Raw genomic sequence first — 23,817 nt, 5'->3', positions numbered from 1 at the left:
TGATAGAGATCTATAAAATCATGCATGGTGTGGAGAAAGTGGAGAGAGAGATATTCTTTTCCCTCTCACACAACACTAGAACCAGGGGTCACTCCATGAAACTGATTGCCAGGAGGTCTAGGACCAACAAACGGAAGTACTTTTTCACACAACGCGTGATCCACTTGTGGAACTCTCTGCCACAGGATGTGGTGACAGCCAACAACCTGGATGGCTTTAAGAGGGGTTTGGATGACTTCATGGAGGAGAGGTCTATCAATGGCTACTAGTCGGAGGGCTGTGGGCCACCTCCAGCCTCAAGGGCAGGGTGCCTCTGAGTACCAGTTGCAGGGGAGTAATGGCAGGAGAGAGGGCACGCCCTCAACTCCTGTCTGTGGCTTCCAGCGGCATCTGGTGGGCCACTGTGCGAAACAGGATGCTGGACTAGATGGGCCTTGGGCCTGATCCAGCAGGGCTGTTCTTATGTAAGCCAACATCTACAGGAGGGCCGAAGTTGAGCAGCCCTGATTTAGACAAAGGGGTGATGCTTTAAATGCTGCTGCATGATAGATATAGATATATTTATTTATCATATATAGATACTTGGGCCACAATAAATGACATGAAACTCCCAGACCAAACCACGAGAGACAGAAACATGCCATTTCAGAGGGTGGTTCCAGACCTCACCCAGACTACCAAAGAAATCCAACCCCCCAGAAAAATTCATTAATATTTTGGAAAATGCAAAAAACTTTCCCACTAAAATGCAGGGGGAATGAAACTTACAAGATTTGCAATGTCTTGAGGATTTAACTGAACTCCCCTGATACAGAGCTCTTTCCCCAGCCGATAACGTTCATCTCGAATAGTCCTTAGCAAAGGAGTAAGAGAAACTGGATGCAAGTTTCCTGATGAAGTCCCCACATTTGTAAGCACAAACTAAGGAAGAAAAAAGACTTAGTAATAATTCTACAACCACTAAGAATGTACCAAATAACTATAGTAAATGTCACATGCTGGGAAGAAAAACCTAACGGCATCTAAGAGCTGTGCAAGTTCTTCTGGTGTTATTCAGGTCTAAGAAACAGACCACAAGAAAGCCATGGCAGGACACACCAGATAAAAACAAAGCTACACACGTTCCCTAAGATGGTTTCCACAGCTACATATCATCATATAGTATCATGTTGCATATGTACATGAATCACCCTCAGATTAGTACAATTTTAGTGGTCCATAAAAAAGTAGTCATCAGAAGCAAAGTCTCCAAAGTTCAAATTCAATTGTTCCCTGAGAAGATGCAAAACAAATGGAGAAGTAAATCCACAGTTAACCTAGATCAGGGGAAAGGGAAATCAAATCAGTAGTCAGAGACCTATGCTGCCCTCTAAAAGAAATCATGTATTGGGAATGGGAATCATAATGAAGAACAATTAAATATTAAGTTGTGCCTCTTATGAACCTGCCCTCATTTTCAGTGACTGTCAAATCATTGTTTTTATTCAGAGTTACCTTCATAATTAACATCTCGTTTGCTATACATTTCTGTAAGCCCTGTTTGATAGTTGGACTGACACAACTTTGGGATCCCGTACAATGCTTTTCATATGTTTGCAGAAACTTTTCGAGAATGTAGATATCTGAATTGGGTTTTGTTTTTGTTTTCCCTTTTAGCTTTGGCATAACTTCTTTTCCTAAAGATTTTAGCTGCCAGAGAAAGCTGGATCTGGAAAAGACAAACACATACAATCCTGTTTTTAAAAATAGTGGTTACTTCAACTGTCTTGTCTCTTCTGATGTCATCCACCAGCGGTTGGTGGTTGATAGATATGAACACATACTCCAGGTCCTATAAGCATGTAATAGACCATCCTTAAATAAATCATTTGCTCTTGCACAAATGAAATTTCCATACTGGTGAGAGGGAGAGAAGCTGGTTGCAAGGAAAGCAGTGAAACACTACAGGGATTTTAAGGGCCAACCACATGCACACAAATAATGCAGTATATAAATATTCATCATATTTGTATTATAGAGGCAGGCTTCCAATGGGAACTGCCTCTCTCTTTTTGTCAAAGACCAAGATGGGGGGTGGGCGCTAACAGGACTGGAGTGCTTGGGGAGTGGGAGGTTCACTCTTTCCCGGTACCCCATTTCCCTGTATTCACCACTATGGGTGGGAGATTTTCAACAGGAAAACAGAGCATAGAGGGAAAGTGACATTCCCCAGTCCTCACCAGCTTTGTGCCAATCCCTCCCCCTATGCAGTTGGGTTTTTTTGTTTTACAAAAAAGAGGCACTTTTGAAAGCATGCCTCTGTAGTATTTGTTTGCACATGGAGATATCTTTAGCACTGGCCTACATTATTCTTTACCTAGAATTCCCACTTTTATTGCCACTTGACCTAGTGCACTGTTTTAAGAGAATTACTGCCCTAACATTTCACCAACCTTTACTGCTTTCCTGTTACACTGTTGAATGTAATACTTTGAACCCTGTCCGTAGTCTCTCCCACATCTCTTTTAAAATTATATTTTAATAGGTAAGAAAGCACTGGGAACAGAAACATACAGAAAGAACCACTAAACAATTTCTTAGATTTTATATCCTGAGTGCAGGATAGAACTCTTACCAAACTAAAACGTAAAATGGATCAAATGTGCAAATTATTAAAACTTAAAATGGGTCAAATTATTTGTTCTGCTTTGCTAGCCATGGGATGGAGTAAAAAGCTCTACATCTTCTCCGTTCCCCTGTGGGTTTTGAGATTCCACTAGACTTCACTTACATGCTTTTTTATGCAGGCTTAAGCAGCTAAATATGCATCTCTCTATCAGTCTTTCACCATGAAAATATATGGGAGCTTTCCTATTGACCATAGCTCAGGGTGGAGCAGATGTTTTGCATTCAGAAAGTTCCTGAGTCAATTCTTCACATTTCCTATTTATGGATCTCAGGTAGTAGGCTGAGAAAGACTGCTAAAGGCATTGGACAGTTGCTGCCTGACAGGGTAGATGACCGCTGTTCCCTCTAAGGCGTGCACACGCTAACAAGTTTTTAGATGTCTGCTCAGTTAATTTCAGATCCCGCTCAGGCTGAACTAGGAAGGCCCCGCGTGAATGCCTGTGCCCACACAGTGCCTTGATACTGCCGCCCAGAACAAGACTCATTCCGCATAGAGATGAAAATAATTAGAAGGACCACTGAAGACGATACATGATTGGAGAGCCCAACTCACTTCATATGTTCAATAGAAACAGGGTTGCAGCTGGGGATAGTGTGTTTAAAAGAAATGAAATCTATTGTTTTGGTTTTTGATATTTTCAGGACAAAATTCTGTGCACCACAGTGAATTCCACATTTGCTCAATGCTACTTTGACAACATATGCACTGTCCCTAGCCATGCTCCTTATAGAATAATAATCTACCCCCCACATATTCACTCTCCTCCCCACCCTGTTTTGGTCCTGGCTACACTCAGCCCCAAGAATCACCACACTGGATACATTTCCTGCCAAGACTTTGTTTGGAGAAGCACTTGCTAGGACTGTGCAATTGCATGTGTTGTCATATCCAACACCGTATGTGCAATCGTATGTGTTGTCGTATCCAATATTGGATAAGACTGTGTCGTCGTATCTGACATTGGCCATTTCAGATAATGTCTGATTAATTCCAACATTACTTCCATGGGGCTCTCTTGTGTCAGGAAGAAATCTATGTTCTGTTGGATTTCTGTCTGAAGTGTTAGATATGTTGGAATTAAAAAGAACAGTTTTAGGGCTTCTAGAAGCCAAGCAAACCATGTTGCCATAGCAATTACCTTATTTAGAACAGGTTGGGGGAAATTGTGGAGAGCTTTGGGATGACAGATCCAGCTGGCTATTTGCAATGAATGCATTATGTCAAATGGTCAGAGTCTTGCTTTCCAAACACAGTGCTTCTGGGGAGGGACATACATTTCTATATTATGCTTGCTCAACTGTCTTCTCCACCCATTTACTTTTTCTGTTATTGTGTTACCACCAGATGTTTGTCTGCTTAAGACTATTGGATGTGTATAAACTTCAGGATTTCCTTTGGCCAAGGGAGTTTAATTGAATATTATGGAACTGAGTATTATTGTATTATGGAGTAAAATATGGAGTGAAAGGGGGACAGGGATAACTCCTTTTATATAATGCTATGAAGCAACTTTCTGCTATGAAGTTTCTCCCCGCTTCTGGACCAGTGCCTGCCATTCCTCTTCTCTCCCTCTACCCAGCCCCCAAAATTTGGGTGACAGGATATGGCTGTGGAGTGTGATGAAAGCACAGAGCTCTCCTGCATGCTGCTGCATTGTTGGTTTTTCGGGGAGTGGGGACACATCAAAGAAAAAGTCCAATTGTTGTTCTTCATATACCACTTTTGTACAGAGTTATCCAAATGGTTACATAGCAAAAGGAAGGAGAAGACAGTTCCCTATTCCGTTGGAGTTCACAAACTAAAAAGAAACACAAGTGTGACAACAGATGCTGCCACTGGAGGAATGCAATGCTGGCATGAATAGGGACCATTACTATTCCTCTGCTAAATATGAGAGCCACTAGTTTGAAGGGTGCCATTTTGCCCAGTTAGCAAGGCAAAATTAGCCCACCCAACCATCAAGGCAAACATTCACACCAGGCAGTGCAAGGCTGCAGTTCTGCAGATTTATTTGAAAGTAAAGCCACTGAAATCAGTTAACTTTCTTCAAAGTAGCCTGATTCAGATGATGATGTTTTGCTTCAGAACAATTGGCTTTTACAGATATTCAAGTTTAACTAGTTTAGCTCATCAGTTGACTACAGTTTGTATGATTAGTCAACTAAGATTTCTTTAACCAGGTGATAATAAAATAATAAAAACTAGCTAGGCCGGGCCTAAAGCATCTGCTCCTCTAGTTTGCCTCTGCTCCCCCTGCTGCCCCAGTTCCATTTCCCCCCTGCCCACCACCATTTCCCCACCCACCTGCCTGCCCGCCGCTGTAGTTTTCTTCCCACCTGGCCTCTGCCACCTTCTTCCACTCGCCCACCCCCATAGTTTTCTCTGCCCGGCTGCCCACCACCGCTGTTCACCACCACCTTTCCCCCCTGCTGGGCCTCTGGCCCAGCTGCTGCCGCCACCACCACTATTTTCTTCCCTCCCGCCTGTCCCCAACACTATCCAGCAGCTGCTCATGAACTCTCACGAGAGTTGCTACGCATGGGATTTGTGATGGGTACGCCTAAGAGAAATATATAGATAATAAAGGTAGAGTGTGTCGTTGAGTCATATATACATATAGGGAAGGTTTTGTTTAACCTTGTTTTGCGCTTGCCAATATTCCCCTGCAAATGCCCTCATCTTCGTTCTTCCCTTAGCTCGGCTCACCTCTGGTTTAGGCAAAAAAGATAACATTTTCTGGGAAGGATCAACAAATGGTTAATCACTCCTCCCCCCTTGCTTGCTTCCTTGTTAGGAACCCCCACTTTGGCATTACTGATAGGAGGGAACAAAGGGTTAATCAAAAGCATTCCAGTCAAAGCAACACTGACTCTGCTTTCATCCTTGGACGCACAAGATGCTCATATATCTCATTTCGCTAAACTCAGATACAGAATACTGGGGGCAGTGGAAAGCACTGGAGAATCATAAACACAGCTGAACCCAAGCGTGTTGCTGTTCTCCCCCCTCCCTCCACACCCATGATCGATTTTCAAAAGCAGGTTTATAGAGCTGAAGCAACCTCCCACCTTTATCAGTGTTTCTGCCCCCAGCTGAAGTGATCATTGTTTCAGGCAGACACCAACTAGGGCAGATGAATTCTACAGCAGCCACCCTGGTTGCCATGGTAATAACAGCCCTGAATCTGAACAGTCAGCAGGACAATTGCAGCTAACACTCTTTGCCACAGAGTTCCACTACACAATAATCTGTCTAACCATGCCTGTCTTTACAGATAAAAACGACCAAATGACAATCCAAGCACAAGAATTAATTGTGCTATTGCTCATTGATTCCAATGATTTTAAGGCACCTATCGCTATATTTCACATCTGGTCCGTCCCCCCCCCCCGCAAAAAAACACATGCCCCTCAGCCACTTTTCACTTTCTGAGGGGGAGGGGGAGATCACACTTTTTCGCCTTGAGGTGAAAAGTAACTCTGGAGGGGAAATTGCAATCACAAAGTTGCCAGAGGAGAAAAGTCAGTCTTCCTCCTCTGTGCTGTCCTTTTGCTCCAGACTTCAGCCTTTACAGGTGCTTTGGTCGTAGCGCAGAACCTCAGAAAAGATACCCATGACTGAATGTCATGTGAAATTTGGGGCTTAAATCCATTTATTTTGGACAATTCACACTGTGTTGGGGTGTGGACTAGGTGTTTGATATTCAGCAGTGTTTTATTGAGAATGAAGCTTGTCCCAAATGGCACGACCAGTTTGCTGCTTCCTTTTTTGTAGATTTTTTATACTTGCATTCTGATTCACAAAGTGTCAAAACAGGCCTGTCTGTTTTGAGGGGGAATGTCCCTAAACACCAGGTGCTACAGAAGACCAGTGGGAGGGGGCATTGCTCTGGATCTCCCAACTGGATCTCCCAACATTTTTTTGTCCTCAAAAGCAACTATGGGGTGGCTCTAGTTTGGAGCAGTGCTGGGGCAAGACATGTTTAACCCTTTTCCTGATAACAATTTTGCCAAAAAGTAAAAGAGAGAGAGAAGCTGCTATTAACTCTGTTAGGAAAAAGTTACAGACATGAACTATGTAGTTGTCTAGCAGCTCCAGAGAAGGAATTCAGACTAGCCAAGTTATGTAAAAGGAAGAAATAAACTCATTTCTCTGGCACTTTTAAAGTTATGCATGCATATACAACTTAATAATGGACCTCCTAGATCACAGCTGTTTTGGCCTTAAACAATATAATATATTGGAGGGTCTAACTGCAGCAAAGATAATAATGTCCTCATATGAAGAATAATAAAGTTGAAAGAAGTCAAAGAATTTTTTAAAAATCAAGATAGTTAAATGGCTTGTGTGCAGATCCAATGGATAGATAAAAGAATAGCAGTAAGAGTAAAGAGAAGAGCACAATACCACCGAGAGGGTTTTTTAATTCTACAGCTCAAAGAGCAAAGGAAGGTGCCCCTGTTGGACATTTTCTGTGTGTTTCACAAGAAGTTAATCAAATCATGGGGAGATGTTCTTTACCACATCCAACACAATCAACTATAAAAGGTGCCCCTGAAGCAATTGATTTCTCTTTCCATTTCTACTGCTATAACTACACACTGTGTGCCCAAGCCAGAAGTACACAGAATTATTGTAAAAAGGTCCAAACATGGGATTTTATAAAAATTTCCATCATTAATCCTCATCATCAACTGTACACATGCCAGTTTTAACAAGAGCTTTTGTTAGTCACCAATGCTGCTTGGCACGTGAACAGTCGCCAAGGAAGCGCTAGGATATCATTTTTAGCATGGCAGTGAACTTGGAACTCTCACACAAGACCTGGGACCAAACTCTAGTCCCACTAGCACTAATGTGGCGAGCATTTAATGTTTCAGCTCCTGCAGTTGGCCTTTTGCTCTTGCCTCCAGAGGCATAACTATAGGGGGGGGCAGGGGGGGGCACGTGTCCCGGGCGCCATCTTTTCTGGTCACGTGGGGGGTGCCGCCATGACAAAATTTTTTTTAAAAAAATAATTTTTTTTTGTTAATACAAATGTTTCCTGCTCAGTGCATCAGCGCTGCAGCAGTCAAGGGAGCGCGTCGGCGCCCCCTTCCCCATGAGCGGTCCCTTCCGCGCCGCCCGCACCCCCCCCATTGCTTTGCTGGTGCCTGGCGGCCAGTCAGTGGCCTGGCTTGGTGGCGGTGGTGGGCGCTTGTGAGGAAAAACGTAAGTATAATGTAGTTTATTGGGAGGGCGGGGGGGCGCCATTTCAGTGCTTGCCCCGGGCGCCGTTTTCCCTAGTTACGCCTCTGCTTGCCTCCACATCTCTATTTTGCACAAAAGCAGTTAGACTGCTCTTCAAGGACTAGGCTCGGGGTTTTTTTTCTTGCCCTTTGGAATGGCAACAATTTCACTCCTTGCACTTATGAAAATCAGAACATGCAGCATCAAGGGTAGGCAATTATGGGTTTTGGTAGGCCTGGCAGATAGGTAGGGTCAACAAGGCCTAATTTACTATTTGAAGAAACAAAGTGTACTTACCTGATCCAGTAAAGCTGTTGACAACCAACATGTTGAAGTATCACAAGAGTAGGAGTTTTGCTCCTCTGTAGACTTCGCCAAGTACCAGACACATATGTACCCACTGTGCACTCGTGCACTCACTCCTCCCTGTGGAAATGTCAGAACTCTTGCTGCCCTCCCTACAATGGAGTGTTTTCAGGTTACCTAGCAACCACATAATAGGGCTGAGAAAGAGAAACAAAGCTTCTCTCTCTCTCTCTCTCTCTCTCTCTCTCTCAGTTTAAAGTTCCAGAATTTACTTTCTACTTTTTTTAGTCCATAATATTAGATCACAACAATCCAATCCAAGATGTAGTGTCAGGCAAGAAACGTGGGGTGGGCTGAGTGGGTGAGGAGGAAAAGGATTTGGAAGATTTATAATTTAATAGCCTCAATAAATCATGTATTGTGTACTTAACTGAAATAGCTTCAAATTGCATTCATGACCAAATTATCTGCCTCGTGCCACTTAACCACACTAACATTTATTTTGATTGAAAATAAATTTACAACTTTTAAAAGGGCAGCCAAGACACATTTGTTCACTCAGGCTTTTAATTAGATACTGTTTTAATTGTGTTTTAATAGTTTTAACTTTTAAATTTTAATTGTTGAAATGTTTTAATCTTTTTATTGGTGGTTTTTATTTTCTTGTAAACTGCCCAGAGAACTTGCGTTTTGGGCGGTATAAAATATGTTAAATAAAATAAAATAAAATAAAAAAGACAGTGGGGCATAACACGGAATAGAAATATATGCAAAGTATTCCAAAATGTGAATGAAGTTGCATTAAATGCTAAAACTTTCATCCAATCAGCTATTGATATGAAAAGGAGAGTTTTGCAGATGGGGCTCAGACTGGCAGTTGGTTCTTGCACTATGACAATGAAATATTTATGGCTGCATCACATGCTGCCGCAGTACTATTAGAAGAGATGTTACATGGCACCACGGTTATATCAGGATAGTATGGGATAGATCCACAGGTGAGCAGCAATTATACTGTTCCCATAAAGGCTGGACATATAAACACACAATGACACCTTATGATGAAGCAGTTGGTCATTGCAGGTCTATTCTGCTTGGCAGTGGTTCTCTAAGGTCTCAGGCAGATGCATTTCCTAGTCCTGCTATCTTAGATCCTCTACCACTGAGCTGTTCAATTTGATTTAAGCATATTAATTCATATATATATTTAAAAATACATGATTTAATATTGCTAGCTCACCCCAATCCACTAGATCAGGTTTCCCCAACCTGCAGCCCTTCAGATGTTGCTGAACTACTACTCCCAGCATCCCTAGCCACAATTTTGTGGCTGGGTATGCTGAGAGTTGTAGTTCAGCAACATCTGGAGGGCTGCAGGTTGTGGAAGCCTGCACTAGATTATGTAGTTTGCTACAAGGCTTCTGTGCATCTGTAGAACTACAGCAACTTCCTAGGCTTGACAGTTATCTAGCAACCTCCTAGGCTGGTCCAGAAAGGGTCTAACTTTGATATCCGACTGAACCCCTAGCTGCCCTAATGCTTTAAAGACATTTCACAATTAAATTATCCCTCAATCCTTCATACTGTTGGCCCCAAGGGTGCCCACTTCCTCCAAAAGTCACATTGTTCTGCCCACCCAAGCATACATCCCATTTTGAACAGTAAGGCTAGATTAGATTATATATATACACATACATACACACACACACACACACACACACACACACACACACACACACACACTTTTAAATATTGGGAAAATACCTTGCTTTAGAAGTTATTCTGAAGAGAATCTGAAGTACAGAGTTGGTTGGAAACAGTTTATAGGTCTCAATTTGTTTTATTTGTATTTGTAAAAATTTAAACATTTTTACAGAAAAGATAGACTTCATAAATTTAATAATTAACATGCAAAAAATGAGTTCACTAGATGATAGATCACTGACAACCAAACATCAGTCACAGACAGAGACTGTGATTTCTGATAGGGTGTCAGTTTACAGTCCCCAGATCCTTCTGAGTCAATCATTTTTCTTGGCAAGGAGGTTCTGTTCTCATTTTCCAATACATTGTCTAGTCAAAATCAATGAGGCAGCTACCAGTACAAAGAAGGGCTCCAGAGTACTTGATGGTGACACCATTGCCACACAATTGAAGGTGACATAGTAAAGGATCTGTCAATATCCAAATCACAAAAATCTCAAATCGTGTTATGACAATTCCCCAAAACTTTTGAGCCAGGTTACAGACAACTTGTGGTAAAAAATAAAAAATCCTACACCGGGAATTTCCAATCTTTGGTCCCCAGAGGTTGTTGAACTACAACTCCCATCATTCCCAGGCACAATGTCCTTGTGAGGGGACCCAAGGTTGGGAATTTCTCTCCTAGACAATCTTAGGATGTGATGGTTAAATCTCCTAGATTTCTACTGTTGTCATTTGTATACATCTTATGCAGCTTGCAGTTTGGAAGATAACTGCCATTGCATTCTATCCTATAGTAGTTTTCTTTGATCCTGAGAAAAGTGTTGGAAGTTGAGAACAAAAATAGGAAACAACACACAGAGATTTCAACCTGCAGATGTCTATTACACTTTTTCATATGTGGTGTTATACCATCCATTTCAGTGTCAAGGAGAATAGGATATATTTTAGATGCCTTTTTTGCAACCTGTGCTAATTTTTTAAACTTCTGCAGTTTGAATATATTCCATGATGATAAAAATCATATTTTTGCAGCTATGGAAAAACTATGGTTTTATTTTGTTATCTGAGATCATATAACAAGAATAGTGGCTGACATATTAATAAATTATTTGCATAACAAGCAAAATTGCACTTCACCTCGCCCCCCCCCCACCAGGGATTTGCACAAAAATTCCATTTGACACAAATGAGATGTGCCACAATTCTACACTGTTGCACAAGTGCAAGCATGCTTGCAGTAGTGCAACACTAGTCAGGAACTCAAGCTTTATGCTAGTGCAACATCCTTATACAAGCACTTCATTAGGATGTCAGCCATGGTCAAAATAGATCTGTGCCATTTCCACATTCTAAAATCTCTTAAGTGTTGAACTGTACTGAAAGATTCATCATGTATGACTGAAGCAATTGGTGATAGCAGGGTTTTTTGTCCCAAATATTATCAAATAAAATCAATAAAGTGAGGGCTAATGTTTTTTCCTTTTATTCATTTCAATATCCACATTAGTTTTTAACAAATCAGCAATATATATTTGATAACCAATATTACCCTTTAAATCTGAAAATTTCTATGTAAACATATTTTAAACTTTTGGTTTTGTTGTAATATGAATCTTGATATTACTTATTCTCCTATCCTTTTATCTGGTATTCAAACTGGAATGTTTTAGGACAAAAAGTTCTGTTTGAGAAATACCATCTTTATGTATTTATTCTCCGAAGGAAATGATTGTTTAGTTTAGGCCATTGATGTGTGTCTATTTATTCTGAAGGGATTCTAATTATCTTTATTTATATAAAGGTGCTGCTCTCTTATAGGTTGGTCCATTTGAGTTGTCATAAGATTCTGAGAGGTCAGTTTTGTCTTTCCAGGCTTATTGCCATGATCTGTTTGTTTTAATTTTATAACCAAGCTTTCCAGACATATAAGTTCCTCTGCTGAACTGTGTACTGTATATGTAGCATGCTAATTACTGATAATTCTTTCACACATTGCCTAATTAAGTGAGCCACCCAATGGCGCAGTTTGGAAGTAGCCTGCCTAGAGAGCAGGAGGCTGTTGGTTTGAATCCCCGCTGGTGTGTTTCCCAGAATATGGGCAACTCCTATATTGGGCAGCAGCGATATAGGAAGGTGCTGAAAGGCATCATCTCATACTGTGCAGTAGATGGCAATAGTAAACCCCTCCTGTATTCTACCAAGAAAACCACATGGCTCTGTGGTTGCCAGGAGCTGACACCAACTTGTTGGCAGAGGCGTAACTAGGGAAAACGGTGCCCGGGGCAAGCACTGAAATGGCGCCCCCCCGCCCCCCCAACATACTACATTATACTTAGGTTTTTCCTCACAATCGCCCGCCACCGCCGCCAAGCCAGGCCACTGACTGGCCGCCAGGTGCCAGCAAAGCAATGGGGGGGGCACAGGCGGCGCAGAAGGGACCCCTTGTGGGGAAGGGGGCACCGACGCGCTCCCTTGACTGCTGCAGCGCTGCTGCACTGAGCAGGAAACATTTGTATTAACAAAAAAATAAAAATTAAAAAAAAATTGGTCATGGCGGCGCCCCCCATGTGACCAGAAAAGATGGAGCCCGGGGCACGTGCCCCCCCTGCCCCCCCTATAGTTACGCCTCTGCTTGTTGGCACAACCTTTCTTTCCTTTTCCTAATAAGGGGGAGATGCAGATTGTATTTCTTTTTCAGCCTGTTTGACAAGCTAAGATGAATCAACTGATCACTGGCCTTTTAGCATCCATAGATCTTTACATTATAAGTATTTAAAAATGGACAAAAGAATACACACCAACATTTGATGCAAACATTCAAGTTTCAAACAATACTATTTAATACTTCTGTTAAGAAAATAAACTTTAAATAAAAGCACATTCAATACATCATCCTAACAAAATAAAACTACACCTAAAAAGGTATGTCAACCAAAGCTAATTAGTAAGCCATTAGCTTTCCATCTCTAGGCTAACCCAAATGAAAATTCCTCTCAACATTTACCACTCTATTTGTACATAACTTTACTCTGGAATATTTGTTGCATTTGAAATATAACATGGCTAATTAGAGTTGCATGGGCAAGGTTAGGAAACTCCCAGGCACCTGGTCACATACTTAGCACACTGATAGTGGTGTTTCATTCAGAACATGAACTATTATTTAAATCCTGCTTACAGGCTTTAAATCTTTATTTTTTAAACTGCCTTACAGTGTGGTACCTTTACTTTTCAAAGTGCATTTGTTTTCCATAATAGTTTAACAAGATGAAAGGTTTGGTATAGATCTAATATGACTGGTAAATAACAAGCTTCACTTTTTGGAGACCATCTACCTTCTTCTAGAATCTCTAGATGCTGCTGCATGGCGAGGAGGACATCCGTATATGATTCAGTGGAGTCTACTGCCCTCCTCCTCAGTCTCAACCATCAGGGTATGCATAGATTGCAACATGATAGATTATTTACAACAGGTAGCTGCTGTGTGCCTGTATAGCAATCCAATACTGCTCACAGCAGGAGTAACTAGCAAGCATGGATTCTAAGGAGAAAGGGGAGGGATGGATAACTGTAAAGAAGACATTATCACTAGCCTCCTGCTGAAAATGGATTGATTCAACCCAGTTTCCTTAATGTTAACTATTCCAATATACAGTAAATGCAAACAACATTTGCATCAATCTGATTGCAGCAGCATGAAGGCCTGCAATATAACATGTCATGCTTTGTGAATTATGTTGGTACAGTGGGGGCATGTTTTATTCTAAAAAACAAAGCAGAGGAATTCTCTTCAAAACATTATTGTTAACAGGAACCAAAAGGGATAATAGAATGAATACAATGAAGAGTTGTGTGGTATCTTAACATTTATTGTGGAATTAAGCCTTGGGTAGAGGAGCCAGCATGGTGTAGTGGTTAGAGTGCTGGACTAGGACCGGAGAGACCAGAGTTCAAATCCCCATTCAGCCATGAAAACTAGCTGGGTGACTCTGGGCCAGTCACTTCTCTCTCAGCCTAACCTACTTCACAGGGTTGTTGGGAAAGAGAAACTCAAGTATGTAGTACACTGCTTTGGGCTCCTTGGAGGAAGAGCGGGATATAAATGTAAAATAATAATAATAATAATAATAATAGAGCCTACCTTGTCAAGTGCTAGAACAAGTGACACAGTGATTATGCAATAAGATAGCACACTATAATTGAGCAATTGTCTCAGCGTTACTGGTAGACATGCCGACTAATGAAGTTCTAATGAACACTTAGTCAAACTCATTAACAGCTATGATGCTCATGTGTGTGCGAGAGGGTATTTGGACAACCCCCCTTTCCATGGAAGGGCTCTGTGCCACATGAAAATATGTCTGATGGTTGCACAGCTCTCAGAGACATACCTGAGTAGCACACAGCACTTCTGGGGGAAAGAGAAGTAATCAACATTCTCCCTCCCCACACACAAGCACCAATGCAGCGTTTGGCCTAGAACCCTTTAGAAGCACTAGTACTTCTCCTGTACAAGAGAAAAAATATATGAAAAGTTCCATATGATAGAGAAGGGACCAAACATGATGCATAATACCAACATATCATACCTTAATGGTAGCATTTGCTTTTGTATGAGGTCTCTGGCTGAATGCCTGGAATCTGCATGTAGGTCTTGGAAAGACCTGAAGCTCTGGAGATCTGCTGCCAACTAGTGTAGAGCTAAAATCTAGGTCTACACTAGATGGACTAATGGCCAGCTTCTTATGCCCATATGCACGGAGAAGGCTAATAAATAGCTGTCAACAACACAGCTCAATAAGTCTGAAAAGCAGAGATGACATTACACTGTAGAGTTAGAAACTTTGAAGAGCGCTACAGGTTGCCCGTCACTTTGCCTGTTTCAAAAGGCATCTTATTCCTGAGCCTACTGTGAACAGCCATAGATGCCTGCCTCACATAAGCTACTCCTGTTGATACAAAATTACCCCCTTGTAGACTCTCAAATATAACAGTACACAGCTAGTCAATTAAGATGCAAGCAAAACATCTGCATTTCATAAAGTTACTGACAGAACTATTTGTAACCAATTAAAGTGCATAATAGACTTTTTAAAAGGTTACTGTGGCACGTAAGATGTGGCACAATTCTTTTAGGCAGCATTCCTAAATCGCAAACAAGCAAGAACTATCTGCCAACTAAGGATGTGTAAAACGTTTTGACTCAAAATGCGCCGTTGAGTTAAAAATAAAACGCCATTTAAATACAAGGCCTGTTTTGAGCTTGGAATAAAACAACCCCATTTTGATTTGTAATGTTTCAAGCATCATTTTGGAAGCCTGTTTTCCCATTGCTGCTTGGTTTTCTGGCTCAGTTGGTTGGCTTGAAACAATCTATATTGCAAGGTGTACTTAGTCAAAATGTGGTTGAAGTTGCTTATGGTTATACTTGCTGCTGCTAAGGATGCTGCTGTAGAAGCTGGTGCAATGCTAGGAAGTAATGTAAGGAGTCATAATTGTGTGTAAGAGAGCAATTTGTGCCAATAATGTTACTGCAGCTCAGGTACTGTTGCTGGCAGTGGATTCTGAGTTAGTGATTCTCTTTTGGTCATTTTTGGACTGTGTTCAAAATGTGTGTTCTGCAGTAGGAGGGACAGACTCCCTTTTACTGTGTGCTTCTTCAGTGTTTTTCAAGGCTTTTCAAGGGTTGCAAAATGCATTGCAAATTGTGTGCACTCAGTGAGTGCAGCTCGTTCCAGCCATAGGGAATAATAGGGAAATTTGAAACACCCCATGGGTAGCTCCTAGGGACACCAAAGTGGGTTGTGTGATAGAGCATGATGGGTGCTACCTACCACCCACTCACAAAACAGGAAGCTGACCCACAAAACCCACCCACAAAACAGGAAGCTGCTGTATCTACCATCCACCGACGAAAAAAAGGGGCTAGCGGGCAATTTAATAAATGTTAAACCTTTCATCAAAAACCCCATAGGAGCCTATGGGGGTTTGGGGAAAAGTTTTAAAATTTGTTTAAAATCACCCACTTGCCCCTTTCTTTTGTGGGTGGATGGTAGGTAGCACACATCATGCCCTACTAGCACACATCATGTGCTAGTAGCACACATCATGCCCTACTACACAACTCACTTTGGTGTCCCTAGCAGCTAACCATGGAGTACCATGGGGTGTTTCAAATTTCTCTGTTGTTCCCTATGACCAAAACACTCAAAATGTTTCATATTTTGTTTTGCTGAAACAATCGGTTCGGCCACTGTTTCGATGAATCATTTTGGCCATCCACATTTTGTTTTCAAGTTCGAAACAAAATGAAAATAGTCTCTGGAGAAAATGGCATCATGACCAGTAGTTTGGGCGGATTCTCAGCCAAGAACTGCACTAACTCTTTGGAGTTAGTTAGGCTTGTTATCAATCAGGAAGATTGATCACAGAGGAAAAATGGAGCTGTCACCTGAGAGCAGACTGGTGTAAACATACAAGTAAATCGAAACAGAAATAAATCATGAAACGCCAGACAAACTCAGGAGAGACTTTCCATGAGTTTCCCACCCGAAGAGAAGAGAGTAATAATATCTGCAGTGCTTTATTAGCGACTACCTTCCCCAATTTTAATTTCTGTAATTTTCTTTTGTTGTTTCCTCTCTGTTCTCACTCTCCAAACTTCAAGATCATCAGGGTACTCTTTTTTTTTTTTTTTTAGCTGAGGATTCATGCTACTTCTATCAAAGAAATCACTGACCAGAACAGCATAGAAGACTCAGCTTCCAGTTAACTATAGCATTTGATATTAAGGATTTACAACTCAGGCAACCTTTGAGTTATCTAACACTTTGAAATGGGATGGATTTTCTACTTTAGTTAAACAAGAGGACAAATAATCAAAACACAGGCTCAAGGTTTGTTCATAACTAATCTGTTAATCTTTAATTTTGCTAGACACTTCTGAAAGGATCTACATATCTCAAAAAGAAGCTTAACGATGCTTTTCTTTTTCTCCCTTTTTTTCCTTTTGACACCACCCTTCACAAATTCTTTTTAAAATATGAATATATGAATTGGTAGTTGAGTAATGAGACAATGCTTAACATTTTAATACGTTTTTCTGGTTTGGCAATGTTTTTTCTTCTTCTCTTTTTTTGGATGACTATCATTTACGGATTTCTTATGGATTATTCAAGCCTTTAATTGTTATTATCAAACTATCTGAGGATTCTGATGTCAAATTCCAACTGAAACTGGACTTTGGCAATTTGGTGATGATCAACACTTTATTACATTTTACCAGATTAATAAGGATTAACATTTTATTACAATCTAAGGATGCTTTTTTGGATGACTAACATTAATGGAATATTGAAACCTTTAACTGTCTTACCAGGCTATTTGAGGATTCTGATGTTAAACTTTATTAAAGTTATTAACCGAATGGAACAAGACTGCGGTCTCAGGTTTCAGTCATTGACTTTACGTTGCTTAAGGATTTACAGTTTAAATAATTTTGGAGTAATGAACACCATCTAATACTATATGACGGGTATAGAAGGCTATTATTGAAGTTGGACTGGATTTCTTTTCTTTCCCTTTTTTGCATGGCATTGGTAAAGAAGAATCTTTCTCGGCTGTGCGAGTTTTGGCTTCCTATCTCTCATGCAGAACATCTGCAGGCTACCCTGAGAAAGCTGTCATCCCCCCGGATGGCACACTCTTATCTGTCTTGGAGTTTAAACTAACCATTATTTGCCTCTGGGAAGAAGAACCTTTAATATGTTAATCATCAGATATTAATGGATTTTTGGTCTTTAGACCTGCTTATTAATCTAGAACTATAGTTTTAGAAATTTAAAGCATTTTTCAATGTCTTGGGATTGAAGACTTGTGTATGGTTAAATCTTTACAAAATGTGTTAACCTCCTAGAAAGGTCATGAAGACTCTGCCTGGATAATTGACAATATTTACAGCTTTCAAGTACTATTGTGGATTTATAACCCAAGCGATCTTCGAATAAGGACCATTGTAATCAGTCTCAGGACAGCATGATTTAAAGCTTTGAACTGGTTCACGAGACTGTGTTGAACAATTAGTGAAGAGCGTCACCTATCCATGAGAACTTTTTCTCTTATCTTGAAACAGGACACCTGGTTCCAGTTTGTTTTCGTAAAGGACTTGAGAAAGCTGAAAACTTCTCAACGCAACATATTCTAATTTGCCAGAGGACGGTGGGGGTTATTTTAACTGTTTCTTCTCTCCCCAGGAAAAACAGTTCTTGTTATTTTAACTGTCATATAATAATGGACATGCGTTAATCTGGACTTTAGTGCCTGATATTAGATGAGGAACTATACTGTTAGGTAAATTCCTGTATTAACTCTTGCATCCCCTGTAAACATTACTTGGTAACTCATTATTCAGGAATTCTACATTACCAAAGTATAGTCAAGCTCAAGTATTCCCTTGTCTATTCTGCTTGGTACTACTGTTAAGAGGAAATTCAGTTTGGGCTTACTTTTAACTTGAAGGAAATTCCTTTGTGAAGTTGCTTTTTGAAGATCACACGTACTGAACATTATTATTCCCTGTGAAATAGCTTGGTGGTAAACAAAGTAGGGAATTTAGCAACTTGTTTTAAAAAGTAGAGATTAACATGTCTGTCAAAATGTTGTCCTATAACCAATTTTTTCTTTCAGTTATGGGAGAGCTTAATAAGATCTCCTCACAAATAGATAGTATGACTGCAAAGTTATTTTTTCAACAGGAGGGATTTCAGACCAATTCAGAGGATAGATCTCAGATGACTTCTAGTGAGACAATGCAATCTGAACAATATAAGGCTTCCCAGGATAGTTGCATTGATAAACAAACACTGGGGGATCCACGTGTTACTCTATCCGATCTTGGAAATGACTATATGATGGGACTTAGGGGAAAGATTACATATTCAATCTTCGATACAGCTAAATGTTTCACAAACTCATTCAAGTACAGACGGGTTTTACTTGCCTGGCATTATCCTTTCTCTGAAGTTAAAAAGATTTGGCTACATATGTCTTTAGATTCAAAATACGTCTTAACTGCATTATTTTCTCTCTTTTCAGTTTTTATTGGATTATTAACTGGACTGGTTTATTGACAAGTCTTTGATTACTTTATGTTATGGCTTTTTCTTGTTCCTGCATTTTACTATTTTCATTTTAGTTTAATAGCATTACCAATTGGCCTGGGTCACTGATGATAAAAGGCTTCCTCCCACTCCCTATTCCAGTATAGATTATTACAATGTTTTAGTTTACTAGTTTTCCTTTGTCTAGTAGGAAATAAGTTTCTTATATTTACTAATTTGAACATCTTTGTTATTTTTCCACTTTGGTATTATCTATTTCCAATTAATCTGATAGGTTTCCAAACAAAGCTTTTGCCATATTTTTGGTAGTCCTTTCATTCCTTTTCTTTCCTTTTAAAATCCAATTGTTTAGAGAAAAACTGTATTTAATTACAGAATTCTTCACTCTGCCATCTTCTTTCATTATTATTATTACTATCATTTTTCTTTTCCTTTTCTGTTTGCCTTGATGTAATTATTCAATATTTTGTGGGAGATAATACGCTAAATACCTGAATGATATAAAAACCAATGAGATTCAAGTTTAATTTGAAGCTCATAACTGATAGAGTCGCCACTTTTTTGTCACTATACTTTTTTTCTTGGATTTTGCTTTAAAAGGATGCTTGGCCGGACTAGACAACTTTGATAAGAATGTACTTTACTTGCGGATAATAAGTTTGCTAAACAAGTATGCAAAACTGTTTTTATTAGTGGCTATTGTAAGTTTGGAGATGTAGCTTATTCTTTTGATCTTATATTAATTTCATCCCCCCCCTCACTTTTGTATCTTTATATCTTTAAAACCAATAAAATTTATTAAAAAGAAAAAAGAAAACAAATATGAAATCAATTTCACACATCTTGAGGTATACACCTAAAAATGTAGAACAAGTGCAAAAACATGTTTGTAAACACATACATAGGTACACCTCAGAGAGCAGCGACTGGCTGAAGGACTTAGCTAGAAGAATTCTCTGTGGGAAAACTGGGTTTGCTGCTGTGCTGTCAGAGATGAAATCACAGAGAACAGAACTGCTTCATTACTTCGAACATGCTTAAAGAAATATGAAACAGAGCCTGTGTGATTTTGTCATGCTGTCCTAAGACAACAGTAAGATCAACCGGAAACACAGTGTAGCCAGGAAACCATGAAATTCTAGCCTCTCATTTAATTCACAAGACTGAGCAATGTTCAGTGTGTACATCCAGAATGCCTCTACATAACCATATCCACACTGGTCCAGTTACAGTTATGGCTTTGAATGCCTTCTATATAAAACATGAATTCAGATGATGAACTGGAATTGTAGCTTTGTATATTGCAAGAACATCAAGAATGGTCACACACATCTAGATCCCCTGTACAGTCATATTTCCAGCATTTTAAGTTAATTTTCAGTCCGAACCTAGTAGGTATAGTGCACTTGGGTACAAATTGTGCTATTTGTTTTTAAAACTCCTAAGTCAGGATGATAGCAAAGATATCCTGATGGGAAAAATCTCATCTAGCAGTAGTCCAGCACTGGCATTTCAGCCAATACCACAGGCTTTATCCAACACTGACAGTACAACATGAAAGCATAATCTTCAATACAATGACAAGGAAAGGCCCTCAGCTATCTATGATCCTCCTTCTGCCTTGGATTTGGTTCCCATATACAAGAATTTGTTATGTATTTGAGAAAACAATTTATTATGGGGCAGCTAATAAAGTTTATTATTATTAAAAATGGGCCCTCTCTCTCGAACTTCCAGTTACGATTAAGTTACGTTTTTTGGACTTGTTCATATTTCTAGTGTTCCCTTCTTGCACAATCACTGTGTCATTTATTGTATTGCACATCCCCTTAGGTTCCCATTCATGCTCTATTCTAAAGTCATAACCCAAAGACTTTGGAGCACAGACCCAGTGATGCTTTCGATTGGTTTCTCGAATAGCAGACTTCTATGCCCCATGACAAACTATTTTTTGAAACTCAAGGAAATCTCAAAAGCAGTTAGTTATAAGGCATGGAGGTTAGATATTCAAAAATGGAAAATTCTACCAGGAGTATGCAACCCCTTGGGCATGCCTAAAGTAGATCAATGGACTGCAAATCTTTATTTGTTGGTGCACAATACCTGGAATCACGCTGTTCAGTCCTGCAGCAAAGTCTTTACTCTTTCTTAGGAAGTGTCATAATTTTAGCAATTTATGTAGTATTTTAAGCAGCTTATATGTTCCAAAAATTATTGTTCCATATTTATATCAAACAATATTAACTATAATTGGGACAAATCCTAGGAAATAAACAGACACGTTCAAAATCATGGCCATAATTCACTGGGAATTATCAGTTTTATAGTGCTTAGCAAATTGCTCCCAAGATGAGGTTTTCTAGTACCATAGTCAATAATACTGATAAAAGGAAGCATAACCTTTTCTTCTCCCAAGTGGTAGCTTGCTTCTTTTTATTACATACAGATATTTCTATCAGTCTATGACTGGAAACATATTAAGAAGGCAAGATTAAGAGTTTCTAAAGGCAAAGTTGAGTCCCAAACTTCACCTGGCAAGTAAAAAACTAGATATAAAAATGTTCACAAAAGCATTGTTTTAAGCCACAATAGTGATCATTCAACTGATCATATCATAATGATTAGATACTACAAAGTATCTAGAAACATAATCTGGGGCTATCCAGATATCTAAAGTGCTTGGAGTGATTTTCAAAAGCAACTAATTGCAATTGGATGTGACCATTGCCTAAAGTATAACACCAGTCTTTAGGGCTGTTTTTAAGTTATAAGTAGGTGACTGTAATCTGGTATTCAATATTTTCCCAACACTATGAAATTCTTGTTCTTCCAAAAAGCCCCTGATTGCTAAAGAAAATATCAGTAATTGGTTATTCAAAAAGACAAAATACAGACAGTGGTCCCATGTCACTCCTTTCACTGCTCACTCCAATTGTAAACAAGATGCACAGACTCCCTGACTTGTCCTGCTTCAGTAATATCTTTTAAATAAGAATACAACATTGCTAGTTGTCAACACACACTTAAAAAGTACAATTTTCTTTTTTTCTTCCTTTTTTCTTTTTTACAAAAATGTCTACCGTAGGTTAACAGATTAAGAAAGGACAATTTAAAAAGTGGCTGTGCGCTGAATATAAAGCTTCAAATCCTTTTGTCACTTGTTGGAATTTCTGGTGCCAAGAGTTGCTGTCCATAGAATAGCTACCGATTGTTCACAAATGAAAAAAAGATGATCTTGGCAGACACATAATCCCATCCACAACAGTAGTTTTCCCTTTCCTCCCTTTGAAAGCTTATTCCTTTTGATAGTTCCTTCTAGCTTTAGGAAAATTGTTTACTTGCATTGTCTGGAAATTGCATTGTTGTTTTAAGTCATATGGAAGAGATTCCCACCTTCCAGCTAGATTTCATGGCTGGTTCCCCCACTTTTAAATACTAAATACATTGTGAACACAGCTAATTTCCAGCCAACATATATTCTTAAATTCTTGGAAATGGCAATACCACGATTTTTAAAAAGTGAAAACTACTCCGGTTTCTTCAAAATCCATCTCTGATGTAATGTGTCTTTGGTTAGGAAATCTTTCCAACAATTGGATTGTCTCTGTAAAGAACAAAAAACTGCACTCACTATTGGGTAGAAACAGTTGCTTAAAAGTTAGGGTAGTTCTCTTCATTTTCACTTACAATACTAGTTTTGCTTCCCAATTGTTATCATTTGCTGAATCCTTCATGTGTTCCTGCATTACAATCCCTATTTCTAAGCATACCACCCTAATTAGCATGAGGATACGCCCAATTTGCCAATACTCTTCCCAATTTTTTGCGATAGAGTGGTAATCACAGAAGTACCAGCAATCACGCTTAGGGCATTCATCTCGCCAGACAAATGTTTTAAGCATGAAGAGCATAGGTGTGAGAATGATTGACACACTGGGGGTGGGATTTCTGGGCCTGCTTTGGGTATGGTACCTGTGTCTAGTGCTTAGATTTTTGAACACCTGAACAGGGCTCATGTGAAAGCTGAATCAGCAGGTCATGACTAGTTATACATATACTAGTTACACATATCTGAAGTGGCCCCAACTTCCTTAATATAGGGGAACTAGCTTCCTATCACTATAGGGTGCATACATTACCTCCCACCCCCATTTCCGTCCCTTTTTGGCCCTTGTAGTCCAAACACCACCACACATTAAGCTTTACCAATGCTTTCAAAAAAACATTCATGTATCTGAATCTGGAAAGAATCAAAATGCAAAGCACTGCCCAAAGAGCATGGGGTTGGGCCATCAAAAGTGGGTACTGCCAACTTAACAAGCCCTTCTCACGTTATGTTCAATGCATGCACAGCAGTTCACTTCCTATCCGTAGACTGCATTTGAAGGACCTGTACTCAGGTTCACTTTTAAAGTGAACACATGTATAGTTTAAAAAACTGCATATGTACTGGCAGCAGTATGCAGGTACAGCATAATGTATAAATAGCATAGGATGTATGTTCGTTGACGTGCCCCAAGAGGTGTATGAATTGCCACTGATTTAGAAACAGCAAGTACAGACAGCCTACTTGATACAACTACTCTACACTATATATGCAGCTGTGCAAGACTGATGTCAGGATTTCAACTGATTTTCATAAGCAAGACTTCTTTGCATGACAAATTCTTGTCAATGCAAATCATGCAGATAAGCCCTGCGTGTGAAAAACTGAATCAAACTGTTAATATGGCTGTTATTCAGAGTGTATTAAGTGACTGCTTAATGACTGAATAGTGTTAAGATATA

The 23,817-nt window shown here is 39.7% G+C and overlaps 2 protein-coding genes across 10 annotated transcripts in view; both read right to left on the bottom strand.

The window, feature by feature from the left end:
• The window catches only part of LOC128352189 (uncharacterized), a 41,675-nt gene extending 33,316 nt beyond the window's left edge, over positions 1-8,359 (bottom strand). For 5 of the 9 annotated variants that reach the window (XR_008320253.1, XR_008320254.1, XR_008320255.1 and 2 more), the window contains exons 1-3: positions 8,195-8,354; positions 1,495-1,708; positions 769-921 (exon numbers count right to left, since the gene is read on the bottom strand). Coding sequence is in view for 6 of the 9 variants with exons in the window: in XM_053312523.1 (XP_053168498.1) it covers positions 769-921; positions 1,495-1,665 (324 nt within the window). In the remaining 3 variants the exon portion in view is untranslated. Of the gene's footprint in view, positions 1-768; positions 922-1,494; positions 1,709-5,736; positions 5,799-8,194 lie in introns of those variants that run through there. The other 4 variants (XM_053312521.1, XM_053312519.1, XM_053312522.1 and 1 more) reach the window with 4 other exon arrangements.
• Positions 8,360-11,377: 3,018 nt separating this feature from the next.
• Positions 11,378-23,817, bottom strand: part of RASA2 (RAS p21 protein activator 2) — a 91,613-nt gene continuing 79,173 nt past the window's right edge. The window contains exon 24 of the mRNA XM_053313179.1: positions 11,378-22,633. Within this exon, the coding sequence (XP_053169154.1) occupies positions 22,603-22,633 (31 nt within the window). The 3' untranslated portion in view covers positions 11,378-22,602. The remainder of the gene's footprint in view (positions 22,634-23,817) is intronic.

Source organism: Hemicordylus capensis, chromosome 3 (genome assembly GCF_027244095.1).
Source record: "Hemicordylus capensis ecotype Gifberg chromosome 3, rHemCap1.1.pri, whole genome shotgun sequence".
Classification (NCBI taxonomy): Eukaryota; Metazoa; Chordata; class Lepidosauria; order Squamata; family Cordylidae; genus Hemicordylus; species Hemicordylus capensis.
The sequence above is the reverse complement of the archived record's forward strand: the minus strand, read 5'-3'. Positions and strand labels throughout refer to the sequence as shown.